Source organism: Pyrus communis, chromosome 9 (assembly GCF_041283825.1).
Source record: "Pyrus communis isolate YQ-2024b chromosome 9, ASM4128382v1, whole genome shotgun sequence".
NCBI classification, from domain to species: domain Eukaryota; kingdom Viridiplantae; phylum Streptophyta; class Magnoliopsida; order Rosales; family Rosaceae; genus Pyrus; species Pyrus communis.
The window spans coordinates 7,599,615-7,620,305 of NC_142573.1; the positions used below are offsets into that span (position 1 = coordinate 7,599,615).

At 36.6% G+C, this 20,691-nt stretch overlaps 4 protein-coding genes across 4 annotated transcripts; 1 reads left to right on the plus strand and 3 right to left on the minus strand.

Moving 5' to 3' along the window:
* The first annotated feature begins 4,359 nt into the window (after positions 1-4,359).
* FLA21 (FASCICLIN-like arabinogalactan protein 21 precursor) lies at positions 4,360-6,361 on the plus strand. The gene has a single exon (XM_068478665.2). It carries the CDS (start codon positions 4,996-4,998, stop codon positions 6,055-6,057), a length of 1,062 nt encoding a protein of 353 aa, XP_068334766.2. The 5' UTR covers positions 4,360-4,995; the 3' UTR covers positions 6,058-6,361.
* A 535-nt stretch (positions 6,362-6,896) lies between these two features.
* Positions 6,897-7,903, minus strand: LOC137739157 (uncharacterized). The gene has a single exon (XM_068478667.2). It carries the CDS (start codon positions 7,901-7,903, stop codon positions 7,211-7,213), a length of 693 nt encoding a protein of 230 aa, XP_068334768.2. The 3' UTR covers positions 6,897-7,210.
* Positions 7,904-8,525: 622 nt separating this feature from the next.
* LOC137739158 (thiohydroximate-O-sulfate sulfur/sulfate-lyase (nitrile-forming) NSP5) lies at positions 8,526-10,995 on the minus strand. The gene is made up of 2 exons (XM_068478668.2): positions 10,746-10,995; positions 8,526-9,726 (listed from the first exon to the last, which is right to left on the minus strand). Exons 1-2 carry the CDS (start codon positions 10,773-10,775, stop codon positions 8,770-8,772), a joined length of 987 nt encoding a protein of 328 aa, XP_068334769.2. The 5' UTR covers positions 10,776-10,995; the 3' UTR covers positions 8,526-8,769.
* Positions 10,996-13,116: 2,121 nt separating this feature from the next.
* LOC137739159 (nudix hydrolase 2-like) lies at positions 13,117-16,734 on the minus strand. The gene is made up of 8 exons (XM_068478669.2): positions 16,430-16,734; positions 15,629-15,852; positions 15,291-15,356; positions 14,892-15,029; positions 14,293-14,370; positions 14,117-14,202; positions 13,924-14,032; positions 13,117-13,760 (listed from the first exon to the last, which is right to left on the minus strand). Exons 1-8 carry the CDS (start codon positions 16,596-16,598, stop codon positions 13,551-13,553), a joined length of 1,080 nt encoding a protein of 359 aa, XP_068334770.2. The 5' UTR covers positions 16,599-16,734; the 3' UTR covers positions 13,117-13,550.
* Positions 16,735-20,691: the final 3,957 nt, after the last annotated feature.

Consider the following 20,691-nt stretch of genomic DNA (forward strand, 5'->3'; position numbering starts at 1 on the left):
GAGAGAAGAGAAACTCCAAACACCATTCATTCCCCCTCTATAAAATCCCCCCTTCCCCCCAGCTCATCCCAAATCTCCCCCAGCCCCAACCAAAGATTCAATCTTTCAGCATCCAAAAGCATCAAATTCCGGACCAAATAATACCCAGATTCTGAAATTCTCAAACTTTCAACTTTCAACCCAAATGGCTAGACTTGGTCTGATTTGCCTCGTCCTTGCTGGGTTCCTTCTGGTTTCTGCAATAGCTACTGAGAAATCCGACACAGATCACTCTGCTTCCATTGCGGCAGAGCCGTCGTCGGATAGTGAGAGCATGGAAGAAGGCGTGGTGGCTGAAGCTCCATCTTTGCGGCGTTTGGGACCTGCTGAAAAGAGTGAAAAGAAAGCTGATAAGTCGGTGGCCGGTGGAGGTATTATTATTGGCGGGCTTGTCACTTCCATTTTTGCAGCTGTCTTCTGCTACATCAGGGTCACCAGAAAAAAGGGTGGAGTTCAGTGATTAATTAAGGTTTCCTGATGGATTATATGAGGATTAGTGTAAAGGGATGATTTTGACCCACACATATACACGGCGATAAACAGAATTAGTGATTTAGTTTAGTTAAATTTATTTTATTGGTTTATTAATTATCAATGTGAATATTATTCTTAGATTTGGTTATCAAACTTAATGTGTATGGAAACTAATCTGGGTGGTGTGGGAATGATGTTTCGGGATTCAAATGGAACATATGTGCCTGCTGCGAGCAGGATGTTCGGTGATGTCTTCTCTTCCATTCACATTGAAGCATTGGCAATTAGAGAGGGTCTTTTGATGGCGATCGAAAGGGGTTTACAAAACATTTCGTTGGAAAGTGATTTGCTTCAGATAATATATTTCTGCTATAAAGATGTCTTCTATGAATATATCTAATACCCGACCTAACATTGAAGATGCTAAATTCTTATTGCATTTGATCACTGAAGTTACTGCATCCCACGTTCACCATCAAGCTAACTATGTTGTCCATAGGCTTGTTCGTTTTGCCCTCTACGAAGTGATTGTACGTGGCTTAATGAAACTCTCTCATTGATTTGTGATTTGATTGAGAAAGATCTCTCCATCTCCTGTACTGAGTAGCATATTCTTAACTTTTAATGAAATTATATTGTATTTATCAAAAAAGTATAAGTCGGATGAGGGAATCCTTCACTGCCATCAAACTTTTTCTCGAAATTTCTCTTAGCACGTAAATATTTTGTAGATATTCTAGAAATCTTTGTAGAGAGATAAAGTTTTTTATGAAATAGGTTAACCGTCATTGTAGCATTTTTTTACTATTAGACCATCTTCAACCGATCCGTCCAGAGGGTTATAGGGCTAAAAATAGCTTGAAATGATATGAAAATTATCTCCAACCAACGACTAGACCAAAGGATTTGTGGGTTCCACCGAGCCAAAATCACCAAATCAGCCCAGCAGGTTGACCATCTCCAGCCAGCCCAATAAGCCTAGCCCACTTTTTTTCTTTTTTTTTTTTTGGATAAATTTTTTAACACCATTTATCACATATTTTTCATCATTACATATTATCTTACCTCATTTTATTTTAATTCTTCACATTCTATTCACTTCTAATAATCTTTCTTTTAATTTTTTCAATAATTTTCAAATGGTCACATCTTTCAATAATCTTCTAATATGCCCAAAAATCTTATTTAATATGGTAGCTTAATTTAATTAAAATAATAAATTATGTTTGGCCTATGACCTTTTGACCCCTTCGGTTGGAGAAGTTTTTTGTCACAGGGCTATGTTTGGCCTATGGCTCTTTGGCTCCTTCTGTTGAAGATTGTATGAAATATGGTCTGATATTATTTATTAAAATATAATTTCTTAGAGTGCTATAAGGCTAAAGAGAGCCATTTGACCCTCCTTCGGTTGGAGATGACTTTAATAGATCCTAATTGTGTATTATTAATCGTGGAGAAACCACATTATGAGTGAATATTTTTGTGGAAACCGCTCTCAGATGAAAGGTTAACCTGTTTTCTTTCGTTCTAAGCAATGAAAAAGAAATTCTCATAAACGTGCTCTACAATCTTCACCAAATAATACGATGCTACAATTTTTATTTTGAAATCACTTGTGGTCTGCAACAGAAAAGAAAAGTGAAAAAAAATGATTGTGTCATGGTTCATGGGGTTCCAAATTATGGTGTTTGATTGCATCACGGACGTGAAAAACTTGAGTGCTCCAAGAAAGTGGGATTTTTATGGCAAATCACATGATTTTGTATATAAAGTTAAGGGTTGGTTTGGTATTGCTGTGCTTTGAAAAAAAACTGATTCTGCTGTGCTGTGAGAATAAGCAGCTGTGAAATAAAGCAGCAGAGTGTTTGGTAAACTTTTTTGTAAAAATGCTTTTGAAAGAAAAAAAGCAGTATTAGAGTGTTTGGTAAACTTTTATGTAAAACAGATGTGAAAAAAAGCCGGTTTTTCAAAGCTGGGTTTTGCAGCTTCTTGTTTTTGGCTTTTTTTCACCCAAAACTGTGAAAAAAAGCTGAAGCTGAGTGTTTACCAAACACAAAAACAGCTTCCAGCTTTTTTTGATAGCAGCTTTTTTCAGAATCACCTCAGTACCAAACCAGGTCTAAGAGTCATAGGGTCGGTGACTGACATGTATTTATAAATCAATCGTCGAATTACAATAAAAAGAGCGAGATATACCTTGATTGTAAGCAAAAATTTCGCATAAATTGTACATTATACATACAAATACGTTGACCTTTGACCAAGTCAGCAAAATATTGAATAGGGGAAGGTTGGCGTTTCCTAGCCTTCATTCAATACGAGAGAGTTCACAAATCTCTTGGGGTTGACACCTATAACAAAAAGGGATAACAAAAACGAATGAGGATCCCAATGATCCTTTAATTACAAGAAAAATTAATGAAAATGGTTTAAAAACTTTGCATTTTAACCAGAATGACAAAATAAAAGGTAAAATGAATAGTATCAGGTTTGACTTTTTAGTGTAAAAATATGGTTTTTCGTTAAAGTGAACAGTACCGCGGGCTTTTCGTTAAAACTCTCATTATTACATCTGTTCATCGTACATCGTGGGATCAGTTTTCATCATATACTATTTATATTTAATTTTAAATAAAAATATTTACAATGATTTTTTTACCGCATAATATACGATGACCCGGTTTGATTGAAGGATTTTCAAAATCCTCACAAAGAAGATCTAGAGATGATCCTCGTCCAACAAAAACCACTCAAGCGATTGTGATTGGACCACTATCTAACAGATACAGACTTGTAGTCAAGTCCAACTAATTTAGGGAAGAAACTTTGGGGAGTTAACAATCTTTGGAAAATGAGGGAAGGAATGGCAACGGTTCGGTTTGGGGACAGAAATGCTATATTCATCTCCATAATCATGAAAATTAACCATATCCATAATTAACTGCAAATTAACCATCAGGTATTATTCATGATCATACCTACCGGGTAACGGATTATCCATCGATTAACAGCTATATTCATCTTTGTCAATACAAAAAATATATTCTTTTAATTGAGACATTATAAGTTAGTAGATATTAATTTCGTCCTTAAACATTTGATGTATAAAATGATCCAATGAATGGATCTTGTTGATTTGAGTATAAAAATTAAAACATTGATTTTGATTCAAAACTTTACTTTCTTACAAAATGCAACTTTTGTATTCTTAAGGTAATGGTTCGGTGAATAATGGATATACAAATACATACATGTGTGTGTGTGTGTGTGTATTATATTATTTACTAATTGGATCAGATTCGGTTATGGATACAGTTTGGGGACCTCCATAACCATATCAAAAACCATAACCGAATAATATAAACGGTTTTCCCCATATCCAGAATATACCCAAACTTTCATATCCAAATCCATTCCATTTGAACGGTAACGGTTAAAATTGTCATCTTTATTCGCATGTGCTTATAAAGATTGAGCTACTCTATAAATTGCTAATGAATTTTATGATAGAATCTCCAACTTTCTTCATATTATCAAAGCAAGTTGTCTCATGTGTGAAGTCCAACAGTCATACGTGCTCCACATCACTCGATTTGTGTTGTGCAAGTACTAGGTTTGAAAATTCGCCCTATGTGAGGGGCTTGTTGAGAGTTATCAATCCCACATTGAGGAAATGAGAGACCTTGCATGTGCTTATAAGAGATTGTGCTACTCTACTCTCCATATTGCCAATTGATTTTATAGTGAAACCCCAATTTTTTTCGAAACTATGCCAAATTGAATTTAGGGTGAAACCAAGCATGCACCATGTGTTAGCTCAGAGAAAGACCCATATCCAAGTAGGATTCAAGACATTCTCTCTCATTTAATTTTCTATGAAGTAGTGAGCCATATGAAATTACAATTTCATCAACATACTAATTTCTCGTTCTGTGGTTTGGACGAGTGGGTAAGGTGGCCGTCCGATTGTAGGCACAAAACACCCCAACAATCGTGTCTACAGCCAGACAACCACATGCTCTAATTGTTTGGGCTGAAAAAATCATCTCCGTCCCGCCCACCTCTTTGATCCCAACCAATTGTATCTCCAGCTGTAAGTCGACATACGCTGATCGTCTAGACAGTAGAATTCTTTTGAAAAAAAGAAAAAAAAAATCAGCCGGTAACTTCGCCACGTCAATCACCACTCCGATAGACGGTAGAATTGAACTTCAAATAAAACCTTCTAAGCACTTAACTAAAGCCCATCTCAAATTCATATGAGTTGGGCCTCCCTCAGCCCTTGTATGGAATAGGCCCATTAGCTTGGTCTCTTTGCCATAAAACAGTTGGTCAGTTGCATTCAACTATAACTGTTCTCTGTTTTTCCCTCCACTACAACAAACTCCCAAATCCCGAAGCATTCCTCTCTCTCTCTCTCTCTCTCTCTCTCTCTCTCTCTCTCTCTCTCTCTCTCAATAACCACGCTTGAATCGAACAGCAATGGCGCCTCCCTGCACTCGCTGGCACGCAGCAGTCTACTTCACCATGGCTGCAGTCTTGGCCTTCATCGCAATCTCCATGACTCTGCGGTCACAACCCAACGACGAGTCCTCCCAATCCAGACCCATCAGCCACTTCGTCTCCCTCGGCGCCTCAAGAACTCTGAGACAAGCTGGCTTCACCGTCATCGCCACCCTTCTCCAGCTCTCGCCGGAACTCTTCTTCTCCTCCGCAAACACCACCCTCTTTGCCATCAAAGACTCCGCCATCTCCAACTCCTCCCTCCCGCCACGCCTTCTCAAAAACCTCCTGCGGTACCACACTTCTCCTCTCAGGCTTTCCTTCGAACACCTTGTGAACATGACTCAGGGTACTTGCTTGCCGACCCTGTATCAGAACAAGAAGATCGCAATCACCAAAATTGACGAAAAGGAAAGATCGGTGGAAATCAATCACGTGTTGGTGTCACACCCGAATCTGTTTCTTGAGGGACCGATTTCGATTCACGGTGTTCTTGGCCCGTTCTCCGCTTTGGATCCGAGCGATGTTAATCAGGGTTGGGATATTATCCAATCGCCGGCCTGTGATTCCAGTTCCAACATGGTTTCTGATGTTCCTGATGCCAAGAACATGGTCGAATGGTCCCGGATCATCCGATTGCTGAGTTTGAACGGGTTCATTTCTTTTGCTGTCGGGCTGAACTCTGTTCTTGATCGGATTCTTGGAGATCATAAGGGTTTGAAGTCTGTGACAATCTTTCTTCCGCCAAGCTTGGAGCTTGAAGCGTATCCTTCCCCCTTGCTCGAGAAGATTGTGAGGTTTCATATTCTGCCCCAGAGGTATACAACCAGAGAGCTCGAATCGATGCCTGCCAGAACACTGCTCATGACCCTGCTTCATGATCAGCCTCTTGAGTTCACTGGGACTCTGGATTTCATGAAAGAATTGGTCGTTAATGGAGTAAAAATCGTGGCGCCTGATATCTTTTCTTCAAATAGGTTTACTGTCCATGGGATCTCCCGACCTTTCGAGCTGGATCATCTGCCTGCTCCAGCGAGATAACGTGGCTTCTAATCAACGGGTGCCCGTAACAGTATAACTCTGTCTCATCCCCCTCAGCCAATTCATATATGAAATCATGCAAAATCCGAAGGTATAGGCACATCACCTTACAAATACTTCTAGTTCTAGAGTATCTTGAACCCTGAATTACGATGAACCGCTGTACTTTTGTCTTCGGTTTGTGAAGCAGTATGTGATAAGAAGTGTAAATCCTCATTTGATTCAGTGCATAGTTGAATCACTGACTCAATAAATAGTTAGTATCACTGACTCAATAAAATAGTTAGCCTTCAGCATCCAGTAACTGTTGGTTTGGTGCATGCTTATTTGTTAGATGAATGCTATGAATCACAGGCACAGAACACAAACCGAAATCTGTTTAGAACACAAAATTTTCATATCTGCACATCATTCATCCAAATTAACGAAAGATAGAACGACGACTCAGGAAAGTAAGAAAAATGGGGGAAAAGATAAATTATCCGTCAATCAATCAGTTACTCCACACAATCCGGGTATTCCACTAGGCATATTAACTAGAATATATAACACCTTAATGAGCACTTGTTGTAATAAACTGCTAACCTCTGTCCAAGTCGTGAAATCGAATGCTTCAAGACCGATAAGAGTTTTAATAACCTGCAACTACGTCGACTTAAGAAAACCAGGAGTCGATGTGAATGATAACCTTAGGCATTAATCATCACCAAACCCACCAAAGAAGATGTTATCATCAATGTTCATGGATCAATTCACATTCAGCATACATGCCTATTTCCAGAACTCCAAGCTAGTTTCTAACAAGTAGAATGTCCCTAATTGCATATATCATCAAGATCTTTACGTAAAAAGAAAGCCGGTGTTTGTGATTTCAACTAGACAAAGTAACTTGCCCGAAATTATGAGACTTGAGAGGAAAGCAAAGCATACATCATATTGAAGCCATTCACTCTCATTGCCATACTTTTCCACAACAGTACCAAACTTAATCTAGATCCGTTCGAGTTCTTACGCAGTTGCTTAATTCGATTTCAAATCATAAGTAGCTCACTAACACCAGATCCTAAACAGAATTACTAATTCACACACGAACAGGAATTTGAAATCTAAAACAAAGGCAATAAACATGTAATAGAGAATTACCACAGGGAAATCAAGGTAAGCGCTTAACTTTCATAATAATCCTTGTCATTCTCAATCCAGTCAATGTAACATTAAGAGCACCAAGAAACCTCGAATTCCTAAACAAATCCACAATCTCCCTAATCTCCTCATCCCCGCATTCGTCCACAACCACCACACACAACCCACCGGCCTTCACCGTCCTCTCCATCTCCGCCGCGAACCGGTTCGGAAACAATGCCTCAGCAAAATGAGCACTGAAACCCAAATCAAACACATTATCGAAATAAGGCAAGTTGTGGGGATCGGCCCGGCTCACCAGCGGAGGCGATTCGAGGAGCTCAATACCGGTGACGTCGGCGACGCCCAACTGGGTCAGCGCCATGACCTCGTGGCCGGCGCCGGCGGAGGCGCAGAGGACCTTGGACTCGTTGTGCAGGAGACCCATTTGATAAAATGCGCGAAAGAAGTTGGAGAAGGAGTGGACCTTGTTCTGCCAGGTCTTGGTGGACCAGAGGCGGTTGTTCTTCTTGTGGAGAGGGAGGATCAGGCGCGGCGAGGCGTCGCAGGAGGATTTGGGGAAGCGGAGGTGGGGCTTGGGAGGAGAACCTGGTGCGACGCAGGTGTCGGGGGTTTTGAGGAGGACGAAGACGAAGGTGACGGTGCCGATGAGGATGGCGACGTAGGAGAGCCTCTTCAGGAATATCTCGATGTGCCTCTCCATAACGGAGGAGACCGGAAGAAAGCTTTGTATCGATGGTGGGTCTGAGTAGAAAACTGGATCTTCGTTTGCTGGAAGTCGTTACACTTGTCGCCTTCTCCGGCAGTTGAATTTTCTGAAGAGCCCTCGTGTTTGATAAAATTGCATCTCTGGCCTGTTCTTTTTGCCTCGATTTGAATTTGGCCACTGTAATTTTATCTTTTTATTGAAATGGATATTGTATTTTATTTCCCTTGCAAAATAAGTTCAAGATATTTTTTAGGGAACTTTAACAAAAAAACTCATTGTACTGTTCACTTTAACGAAAAACCATATTTTTACACTAAAAAATCAATCCTGGTACTATTCACTTTACCCTTTATTTTGTCATTATCGTTAAAACTCAAAGTTTTCTAATCATTTTCATTAGTTTTCCTTATTTTTTACTGTGTAAATAAGAGACTAACCTATACTAAACAAGCTCACGTCATCGTGATGTTTTGCTTAGCTGATGACATTTTAGGTGTAAATTTTCTTTACCTAACATAATATTGCTGAACTAAGATACCACATGATAGTTTACAGCACTACATTTGGCGTAATCTATTTCTCCCAAATATCAAACTTAATCAAATTCTACCAGATATGAGACTTGTAACTTAAGTAATTATTTACTCATTCATACAAGATTCTCTACAGATCTATATTACATCAAAGAAAAACAAACACACTACCAAAGAGAAAATTAAAAACCAAATACAACCTCATTCCCACAACACAATGTCATGTCTAGATCTTATTACAAACTTACTTAAACACAACCCATAATTCCATATTTCCAGCACTTGACACTATCACCATCACTTTCATACATCACATGTCTAATCCAATCACTTACCATTTTCCAAGTAAGGAGTGAAGAAATGAATATCACCAAGTCGATCATTAGTTGGTGAATTCCCACCATACACCAAAAGGCCCTCTTTCCCCTCCCACTGCCCGCGGGCAAATGCACACCACCCACGAGGGCCGGGATGATGGCCTGAGCCTAGGTCATCGTCCCACTTCTTCCACAACAATGTTTCTGTGTCCAATGCATAAACCTCCGCAACAAATTTCCCAGCACCCAAGTGGCCCAAGTCACTAGGGTCCACTTCACCACCGTATATGATTATGTATTTACCGATTGCTACCGTAGAAAATACACTCCGAGCCGTTGGTTTCTCGCCATTTGTCTCAACTTGGGCCCACTCACCATGGGCTGGATCAAAGATGTGTACATCATCCACTTCCTCTCCAGCGAAGCCATACACAACCCATATTTTTCCTTGGACCTCTAGCAGGCCCGCCCCACCCCTCCCCTTCAAGTTGTCACCCGGATTTGGGTATTGGATCCACTTTTGATCAACGACATTGTAGGCCCATAGATCATTGAGGCGGCCGACAACACCACATCCGCCGAAGATGTATATGTGGTGGTCATCGGAGGTGACTGAGTGGTAACTCCGGTGAGGGGGCCCGGTGTCCCCACTTGAAATTAGAGTCCACTTGTGTGTGGATGTGTCAAAGGAATAGAGCTCATTGAGCTCATTATGTTCATAATCCCTACCTCCAAATACATAAATAATTTCTCCAACAGTTACCAATGTCACACCAACACGTGGCGGTGGGACATCCCCGGTTCCTTCAGTCACATACCATGTCTGCTCCTTGACATCGAACACATGGATCTTGTTGTCTACCGGGACACGTGGCGTGAATTCACCTCCGAAAACATAGGCCTTCTGTCCTACTAGGGTAATGGCATGTGAGCTTCTAGCTCCAGGACCAGTCCCCTTTTGATCAAGCTGACACAATGAAACAGTATTACTAATTGGACAAATGCAGAAAAAACTTTCAGGGGTTTGATGCATCTAACCAAGTAAATGGAAACAAGCAAATATATGTTAAAATTGGTGGGGAAATGGAAGTCATGCTAGCATCAAAGTCACATGTTGCCACAAACTATATATCAATTCGGATCACAGTACATGTTATAATCTGATGACACAAATGAGATTTTGCGTTATCATCTGGTGTATACATTGACGTAATGAGTGAGATATTCATCCGGGTGTTCAAAATTTTCCTATGTTGTAGATCTAAACATGTAAAGAGTCTTATCTCAAAATCTCTCAAATGGTGAATATAGAGTAGTAAGTTAGGATTAAGATAAGTTAAAAGTTTGATTCTGTTTAGCATCACCAAAAAGAGTGTATCTAAAGTTTGATCCAATCTATTAAAACATATTATAGTTGTAACCTCTACATCAAATCATGAAGATTTTCAAGTATTTTCATTGATTTTAAGGAAGGATATGGAGATAACCAAGATAAGCTGATTATGTAAAAAGATCCAATCTTTAACCCTAAAACTATATAGGAAGATTTTAGGTAAAATTTTGAGTGAATTATAAAGGATTTTGCTGGAGTTTAATTGATTTTTAGAAATTTCATTAAAAATTTTGAGTGGATTGCCTCAAAATTTTCAGGAAGAGAGATGGAATTTGTGAATACTTAAAATGCGCAACGATTTTTTTTAATTCTCTTGAATTCCCCAACTTTTTTATTTTTTTTTAAATTAATTTTTAATTAAATACACCTAGAATGTTATAAACTCTTTTAAAATCTTGATTGAATACACCTAGACTTTCAGATAATTACTTAATATCCTATCGAATATATACCCCTAATTTTGTAAAAAGAACTAAAATCTTTCAAAATCTCAATTGACTACCCCTGATTTAATTAGGGTTTATCAAAATCCTTGAAATGAAGTTGATGATCTAAAATAAAACAGATGAAAGAAAGTGGTGAAGGGAACATACCTTGATCCATTTGCCTTGAACCAGAGACATGGCTGGAGTGGAAGAATAATGGAAGAGAGGAGTGTAGAACTCTCACTCTGGAAAACTGAGTTTTGCTGGGTTTGTCAAATGCTTGGAAATCGGTTGGAACACACTCTACTTTATGTGTATATATTTCATCGTACAATTTTTTGTCGTTTTGAATGTCTTGTGCCAATTTCCCACCGACTCACCAATCACCATGCCAAATTGTGCTTTTTTTTCTTTTTTTCTGTCGAACATGCCAATTTGTGCTTTGATAAGGCCATTTTTTTTTTTCCATAAAAAAAAAAGGCCATTTTTTGTGTGCTCCTAATTAGGTTAAGTTGCATTTCTTGCCCTTGTAGTTTGACTCATTTTCCAATTTGGTTCGTATCACTTTAATATTCACCAATTTTTGCTCTGTAGTTTAGTTTAGTTTGCAATCGAGTCCAAATCTTAAATTATGTCGAATTAGTACATTAGATTCGATGGGGAAATAATATACAATTACCCCATCTGTGAAGGCATTTTTTACTCTCCAAAATTCCAAATCATTTGCAATCAACCCAATACTTAATCATTTTGTCTGTTTCTCTTAACAATTATAGACTTGAAGGACTTAATTGCTAACATAATAATAAATTTCCAAAATTAAAATGATTAGGAGCCAAATTGAAAATGATTAGGAGCCAAATTGAAAAATAGGTTCCAATTCGAGGACCAAAAATGTGATTTTTTTTTTTTGGGCCTGGTAATGAATTACCAAAAATGTGATTTGACCTTGAGATTAAAGGCATGGGATGTGCCTTTCCGATATTATATGTAAGAGAAAATTGTAGCAATTATCCCTTAATTTTAATCCAATTGGAGTAATATGATCTTTCAACTAACAATCCATGATCATTGGTCTCTTAATTCATCAAAACGTGCAGCTATAGTAATTTTCATCAACTCCGTTAGAATTCCGTCAAAATAAGTCATGTTGGAATGACGATCGCTACAATTAGGTTAAAGACGAGGGATCATTGCTCTAGGTGGGTTAAAGTTGAGAGACTATTTCTCCAACTGTTTTAAATTTGAAGGACTATTTCTCCAATTGGGTTAAAATTAAGGGACCATTGCTATAATTTTTCTCATTTTGACAGAAGTTCTAACAGAGTTGACGAAAAGAACAATAACAAATTAACAATTATAGATTTATAGGACTTAATTTCTAGCATAACAAATGTTACATTTCCAAAAATAAAAGTATATGGACCAAATTGAAAAATAGGTTCCAATTAGAGGACCAAAAATGTGATTTGACCTTGTGATGAAAGGCATGGGATATGCCGGTTCCCATATATATTTGAAATGGATTTGGACGAAATATCATTTTTGGTTGTGGAAAAAAACAAAATCAATTAATCAAATTGCCTCTTATATTTAAATATTTTGTGAAATCAAGTTTAACCTCACCTGGAAGGACTTATCATTTTCTTTTAATATTTCTATTGGATTTTTATTTGTTATTTTTGATGGCATCAATTTGTTTTATTATATGAAAAAAGAGAACAATACCCTAAAAAATATTTAATAACTCAAGATTCTATGGATGTCAAGGGCATGAGGCAGCATGTTTTAAAACCATTGGAGGCAGGTGTTTTAGTCCCTTTCATAGCAGGTTAAAAGCTCTAATAAGCAAAAGTGTTTTCTAGAAAAGCAATTTTCAACCGGCCGCATGAATGGCCTGTTAGGGGGACTGGGGAAGTGCTGATGTAGAAAGAACTACTATGATCATATGCACTTTCCCTTCCTACAAAAGCGCTTTTCTGAAATCTGTTTTATTAGAAGCACGTCGAATCAGTAATGTAAGGTGTAAACTGCAAATGAATCTGTAACAATGGCAAAAGCAAGATACAATAGAACAACTTGTATATTTTATATTGAAGCAAATAGCAAATCCATTAGCAGGTTCCTGACCTACGACAATTCGAAGAGCAATACAGCTTGCAGTGAAAAACAATCAACAAATAAATCGAATCTGTGACTTAGCACACAAGTAATTAAGCTTATCATTGTATAAAGCAATGTAAAAAACATCGAGTATAGTTTGATTTGGTTGGTTTATTCATTAAATTGTATCGGAACTGGTTAATAACGGTTCAAGCAGTATAGTTTGGTTCGATTGGGTTTAATAAATCAAATCACTATTAGGTTGTTGCTCTAGCTTAAGTAGAAAGTCATAATTTAGAGTTTCGTCTTTCATTTTGCGTCGTCAAGTCAAAGAAACCCGGTGCCGAGGGTGGTTAACTTTGTTTGCCTAAGTTTCTTTAGAAGAAATGCTAAAAGAAAAAACTGCTGAGAAATTTTTATGCAAGGAGATTGGTAATTTTATGTAAGAATATTCTACGATATTCATATTGTGCACTATTTTTACATGGTTTCTGGTGGCTCAACCCAAATCACACTATTTTTGAGTCCTTTCTCTATGTACATGTATGGCAAGTTGGACTTATTAATAAATCTGTATATGGGGTGTCCAAGGTGCATGATATGATGCTTCTCTAATTTTCTTTATATTCCTGATCCATTGTTTAGTGAGCTTCAAAGGAGCGGATTTTTATTTTTCGAAAAAAATTGAAAATTAATTATGGGCAGAGGTGAATCTATTAAGGGACCAGGGTGATTTAGGAACCATCCGAAAGTTCGAAGAAGTGGCTATGAGGACTTCCAAGAACCACCAATGTTGATTGACACACCCCGACCTTGGTGTAGAGGTCAACGTATATATGTATATATTATCGAAGTAGAGGTCAACGTTTTCTACTGAGGATCACCGGTAGCCAGTAGGTTTTCCATATCCCGGTTGTTATAGTACAGGTAGCTTCTTTTTCCAGAGGATGTAGTTGTACCCAGCGCAGTAAAACCGACATAGTTCTTGTCTGATTTTGCCAAGCATATTTTTGCTATATAGTCAAAGAGTTTGTTTTTCTTAACAAAGGGTTGAGCTGCATAGTCCGCAGCTGGCATCCACTGAAAAAAAAAATCCCAGAATAACACATTAGAATAGTTTTGAATCATGTTAATGATACCTTGTAACACTTGGAAGACATGGTCACATCCTCTAGCACCAAATAGTTTAAACAAGATTAACGATCATACTCTATGGGGGATTTTTTGTGTCCCGGGAAATTACCTGGGCTGCCTCAATCTCCAAGTTCTGCTCTTGGATGTCGAACGATTTTGGGGTCAACATGCAAACAATGAACAAATCTGACTTTCGAAAGAATGACTTGTGGCTTTGCCTGTAGAGAGATGGAGAGAATATAAAGAGGGGCTTCTGTAGAATTATATACAACACTTCTTTAATCCGAAGGCAAGTTTCTTACCTAAATGCTAAAACCTCCACGAACTCCGTATCGATTCCTGTCTCTTCTTTAACCTCTCTAACAGCAGCTTCGCAGATATCCTCACCCTGTCGATGGATACAATTTTTAATCCATGATGATAACATATTTGAAAATTATTATGAATTTGTTATAGTTGTGCTGGTGCTTTTACTCACTTCATTGACAACCCCAGTTGGCATCTTCCACACACCCGTATTTCTGAATCTGCCACTTAACTCCTGAACCACAAGCACCTACCCGAGCGAACAATTTCAGTAGGCAAAGATAGAATGCGTCAATGCAAACATAATGTCGTAGGAACAGACTTCAACATAAGAAACTTACAGAACTACTTAAAATGATATCAAAGTGAACTACAAGTGCTTTATCAGAAACATGACAGCCAATCCTATTTTCTGATTTAGAACCGTTAAATTGTCTATGCAAATACGAACGCAATATGCATCTAGCATGTATATTAAAAGAAATTTTCCTTTTAAGTTTTCGATTACTATGAATATCATTACTCTATTTCTCTGGTTATCTAATCTAAAGGCTAATAACCACCACAGTAAAGTACATAAAAGGACCAATTCATGGCTTGAAAATCTTTTTTAAATAGCAGGTTTCAGAGCGAACAATGTTAGAAACTTTTCACTATTTTCTCGTTAAACAGAACCACGAAAGTAAAATGTTAAAAATTTGAACTTTCATTTTTACATGTCATATATGTTCAGAACAAAAGGGAGCCTACATTCATGTGCAGAAGGTATACCTCTCTGTTACTGTTCATGACAAAAGCTCCAATGCCCACTCTGTGCGAAGCATTTACAGGGAGTCTATCATCAGTTTCGGAAATCCAACGTACAAGCATTAAGTAATCTGATTCAGCATGGTGGTACCTAAATCCTTCCTGCACAAGTAACAAAAGAAGCCCGAGTGTTGTCGGACATCAGAGAACAAAACAGCTATACTGAATTATGCAGCCAGCCCGAGTGTTGGCGCCGGATTGTGCGATTATACTAGTACCTTTTGTCAAGAACATTGAAAAGAGAAAAGGATAGTTGATAAAAAACGACTACTAGACAAGTTACATTCCTAACAGCTTCAAATAATTAATCAAGAATATCTTTGAGGTAGTTCAGAAGAGCTAGGCCAGTAGAATCTCTTGTACCTTAACTGCGGCATCAACTAGATTTGACCGTTCGATAGGCAATTTGATCCAAACGCCCTTCTTCCCCTACAAAACACAAAGTAAACAACCTTCACATCGTCAGCATCAAGTGAAACACAAGACATTTAACGAGATCGAAGAAGGGCAGGGCCTTATTTATGTTACATAAAAGTATAAAGTTATAAAATTTATAAAATTTACTTAATAACAAAGAAATTTAACTAGAACTGGTGTTTTTGTGGTTTGAAACATAAAGTTAGGCCACATTTTTTTGCATTGCCCTGGCCTGAAAAATCTCAGGACCGGCCCTCAAGAAAAGAAAAGCTACGAATACAAACCTTTTGCCTCCATTGCGATATGGAAGCTTGAAGCAAAGAAGCGAAAACCGCAGAATCCATAGGTTCAGTCACGTCCACAACAACTCCTCCATATAAATCCTCAACTGCAGCGAGCAACTCAACCTGTTCGACTTCATTTTCAGGCACGGCTTGTTGTGCAACGGTGGATGAACTCGTTAAAAATGGCATGGCTTGAATCAAGTGTGGAACTTTATCTTTTGAATCTGAAGAAATAAGTGAAAGTCACACATCAACATTTATTTCGACCAACGACTACAATTCCTCATAAATAAAACTCATGCGTTTCAATTGCTAGAAGACAGAGGATGACTAATAAGTAGTCGCTCCATTGTTTGACATTTCCATGTGCCTACGTTAACATGAATTTTTTTTAATTATTATTAGGATTTTTATCACAAATAGTTTTTGAAATTAAGAATCAATCAATGTAATTTGAAAATAGGTGTATGTAGTTTTCCGTAACAATTATGTAAAACTTTTAATGAAAGTACCACGTTCAGTTGTGACACTAATTTTCAAGGCTACATTGATTAATTTTATTTTATGGACCATCTTGATAGAGTTGGTCAATTTCATGAATCATTTGAGATAAAACCTTACTAGTATTAAGGGAGGGGAAATATTCAAAAGTTTTACGGTAACGGTAAGAGCAATTTCAAACTCGGACGTATGAATAGAATTCTAATACCTCATTTACTAAAATATTAGATCACATGCAAGTATATTTACATAATTTATATTGCTCGAATAAAAGAATATAAAAATAAACTTGAAGCCCACCTTTGTGAAAGCCAGTCAAGGATGGTGAGGAAGGTGAAGGAGTTCCAAAGCAAGGCCTCTTTGTTAAAGAATGATGATGGGCAACAACAGATGACGCAGAAGAACCTTTGTCTGCAGAAGAAAGATATGGCAAAAGCTTGGTGGTGGCTCTCAACCTCTGCATCAACATATATACACGTGCTTAAGAATCAAAATGTGTGTCAGCTGGAGAAAGTTGATTCGTCTGTTCTCATCTGTTAATGGAAGCGAAGGATTTTATGCATTTTCGGCTTTGGCTGCGAAGAAGAAATGATGAATCTTCTTGGTTCCTTCTGTGCTGCTTCTGCCGGTTTTTGCGACTTTGAACGTGGAATCTTTTGCAGTTTTTGGTACGGTATTTGGCAAACGTTGTCAGTTTCCAAGAGAGTAATATAACGATGAATTTGCTTGGAAACTTCGTGAATATGTTGTAAAAATAGAGAAATTTTTCCCCGTTCCGGGAACTCCACTTCATACATGACAGGTGGAGTACCGAACTAATAAGCATCTGCAACGTGGCATTTTGTTTTTCTTCCCACTCAAATTCGCTTTTTTATTGTTTTTTTTTTTATGTTGAAATGTAGTTCATTTTTTATTGTTTTTATCAAAATTCATTATAAGGGGAGTGTAATCAAACTAAAATTTTAAAGGATTTTAAAAGTAATAGATTTGATAAGATTTAAGAGGATTAAAGGCTCCTACAAAATTCATATGGATTTTAAAGAATTTGAATGAATTGTGGACCTGTGGTGGATTGTGATGGAAAGATTTGAAATAGGAGAAGATGGGGTTGGATTCTTTTAGTTTTGGTTATATATATTTTTTGCTCTTAAATCCCACAAAATCTACAACTTATTGAAATCCTTAAAAATCTTAATTTTTTTAATAGACTTAAATTTGGATAGATTTTAAAATCCTTTCAAATCTTTTAATTAACTAAACCTATATTTGAATTGATTCTAAAATTCTTTAAAAATTTTTAATTGACTACACTTAAATTTAAATGGATTTTAAAATTCTTTAAAATCTTTTAACTGACTGCACTAGGATTTTAATTAAAATTATCTCAAATCTGAGTTTGACTACACCCTAAAATTTTTGGAACTCATCTTCTTCGTATGCAACCTTCTTCATAGTCTGATTTGAACTTAATTACTCCACAACCTTCTTCACATTTAATTCCCAATCCCGTCGGTTGTGCACTCTCAAAATCCCTCAACATCGCCATCTTCAGAGTCTCCATCGCCAAATCAACGGGTGAGATCTTGTAGTCCATAAAATTCCCACCCTCCTCACCAGCCTAAAATCGACGGCACCGCATCGTCTCCATTTTGCTCGCCTGCTCTCTGTCAAGTCCTCGGTCATGTTGTCCGCAATGTGCAACACCAACAAGGGCTTGAACCCAGCAAAGAAAAAGGGTTTAGTATGTTTAGGAGTTGGGTGAATCTGCGAAGAAGATGAAAGCGGTGAATCTACAAATCTACCAAAGAAGAAGATGAACAGACTAAAAAATTAATGGAGTCCATAGACTTCATCTCGAACAAAACAAAATAAAAAAAGTAAGAGATTTAATAGAAAACAGATTTGCCACATGTCAGATATTTATTGGTGGTACACCAGATGTCTAATGCATCGGGCATCCTGAAAAATTTCTTGTAAAAATACAATTGGTGAAACAATTGGCATTCAATGTAAAATCTTTAATTAATTAGTATAAAATAAAACAATATTCTACACTAAGGGTGTCATCAATTTATATTTTGGAGGATTTTAATGAAGTTTTTTAAGTAACAGATTTCAAAGAATTTTAATAAATTCTACGACAGATATATGTGAATTACTATTTTAGATTTGTATGGATATCAGGATATGTTTCATGAATTTTTTAGGAGTTAATTATTAGTTGACTTCTATAATATAAAATAAAAAAATGAGCATAAACGATTATATATATTAATATGGAAATCTAAACCAATCAAATATGTATTTCCCTTTGTCGTTTAAATTGTGATTTAACTAACCAAAACAAAGATCAGTGACTCAGTAACAATTCGGTTGCAAGAGTTACCTTATATCATTCTAGGCATCTCAACAAATGTAAGATACATGGTTGCAACGACATATCTTAAAGATAATACAAATATATAATTGTATCCTTCCATAGTAACTGGTCTTCAATTTAAAAGACATTTAATAGGTTGCCGACTTATAATTATAAACTCTGGTTTCATAAATAATAGTAAAAAAAAATCTAAATTGTTCCAGCCGATCATATACAATAAGCCCTAGCCTAATTCTTCTTTCCCATTATTCTTACCAGCTAAAAACACACATCACAATTAAACCAATTATCATTTTAAACAGCTAAAAACACAGCAATTTGTATTCATGAAAACATGCTAATCATATAACCAAATTCATAAAATACCCAAATACCAATCAAGCCATGAAATTTTTAACAGTAATGTTAGGGAAACTAAATTTATAGATAAAATTTAGGAAACCAAGGGGGGTGTAGTCAAACTCGAATTTGAGAGGATTTTAAAAGACTTTAAAATCCTAATGTAGTCAATTAAAGGATTTTAAATGATTTTAGAATCCATTCAAATCTAGGTGTAGTCAATTAAAAGGTTTTAATGTATTTTAAAATTCATCGAAATCTAAGTGTATTAAAAAAATTAAGATTTTGGAGGATTTCAATAAGTTGTGGATTTTATGGGATTTGAGAGTTAAAAGTATATATAACCAAGAGTAAAAAGAATCCAACCCCACCCCCTAGGATTTCAAATCCTTCCATCACAATCCACCACAATTCATTCAAATTCTTTAAAATCCATATGAATTTTGTAGGAATCTCCAATCCTCTTAAATCCTATCAAATCTATCACATTTAAAATCTTTTAAAATCCTATTAAATCTTAGTTTGACTATACCCTTTAATTGAAATGAAAGTTGATACTTGATTTATTACTGAAGTGTTGATAAACGTATTTATTCTTATTGGTGACACATCATTTAGTTTGCAAATTTTTGTTTAACTTGACACCAGAATTAATCTATATACACACGCATACCAAATTAAACCATGCTCTGCAAATGGTTTATCTATATACACACACCACAAGTAAACCATGCTCTGCAAATGGTTAATCTATATACAAATACCAATTCAACCATGAATTTTTTATATCAAGGCCATGATCTAATTTGGCAGCCAAATAAAGCAGAAACTCAATACCACCGCTCAAGGTCTGTGAGCTATTTCAGGCAAACCAATTCAACCATGACCTTTATTATATCTTGAACTTTCTTGGCAAAACCCCAACATCCCATATACTCCAATCCCTCCTATTCCCTCCATTTCCCAACAATTTCCTACATTTTCTAGGCAACCGAACGGAGTTAACACCCAACTAAACAAAAAAAACGACAACAAACGTAGAGAAGTAATATACACATAGCAGAATTAGGGTTGCGGGGGTTGAATTAGTGGTGGGTTTTTGGATTGGGTGGATATTTGAGAAATAAAGGAGCTTTATATGTCGTCGTCTTCATTTTTTGAGAGATGGTTTTTTTTCCTCTCTAGAGAGAGTTTTTTGGTCTAGAAATGAAATCCTAGGGGTGGAGGTTGGATTGTTTAGGTGCTTGGTACTTATACCACCCTACTCTCAAATCCATCAAAATCCCTCATTCATAAAAATCCTAGCAAATTTTTAGTATTCTCACCACACCTAGACATTTGTGGACTTCTTTAAAATCCCAATTGACTACTCCTGAATTTTGCTATATATTTAAAATCCTCTTAAAAATCTTTTTTTGGGAAGGTACAATCTACATCAAGTGTCTTTACAAGTATTTCTCCATTTTAACACAAGTTCTCTCTTTAATTTGTTATTGTCATTTCAACAAAACACTTAAGCAATTTATCTTTCTCTTTCCAATTTATATATTCTTATTGAATTCTCCACATAAGTATAGTCATTATCATATAAGGCAAGGAAAGAACCTAAATTGAGTCACTTTCACTCAATGACACAACATTTTAGTTAGAAGTTAAATATCACAATCTCTATAACTCAAATATCATCTACTAGTGGTAACTAGTAGTAAAACACTCTCAATCTCCAATTTCATGTTCAAGTAAATCTCAACCTACTCTCAAGACCCATGACAAATTTAGGGAGCGAAAAACTTGCAAACCAATCATTCTTCTAAAAGCTAGTTAAAAGTTGATTAAAGCTTCA

Excerpts from the sequence above, each read along its gene's own strand:
- FLA21 (XM_068478665.2), top strand. The coding sequence starts at position 4,996 with ATGGCGCCTCCCTGCACTCGCTGGCACGCAGCAGTCTACTTCACCATG.
- LOC137739157 (XM_068478667.2), bottom strand. The coding sequence starts at position 7,903 with ATGGAGAGGCACATCGAGATATTCCTGAAGAGGCTCTCCTACGTCGCC.
- LOC137739158 (XM_068478668.2), bottom strand. The coding sequence starts at position 10,775 with ATGTCTCTGGTTCAAGGCAAATGGATCAAG. Across the intron at positions 9,727-10,745 it reads TTCAAGGCAAATGGATCAAG|CTTGATCAAAAGGGGACTGG; the intron begins GTATGTTCCCTT and ends TCATTGTGTCAG.
- LOC137739159 (XM_068478669.2), bottom strand. The coding sequence starts at position 16,598 with ATGTTGATGCAGAGGTTGAGAGCCACCACCAAGCTTTTGCCATATCTT. Across the intron at positions 15,357-15,628 it reads TATCGCAATGGAGGCAAAAG|GGGAAGAAGGGCGTTTGGAT; the intron begins GTTTGTATTCGT and ends TGTGTTTTGTAG. Across the intron at positions 14,033-14,116 it reads GTGGAGGTTTTAGCATTTAG|GCAAAGCCACAAGTCATTCT; the intron begins GTAAGAAACTTG and ends ATCTCTCTACAG.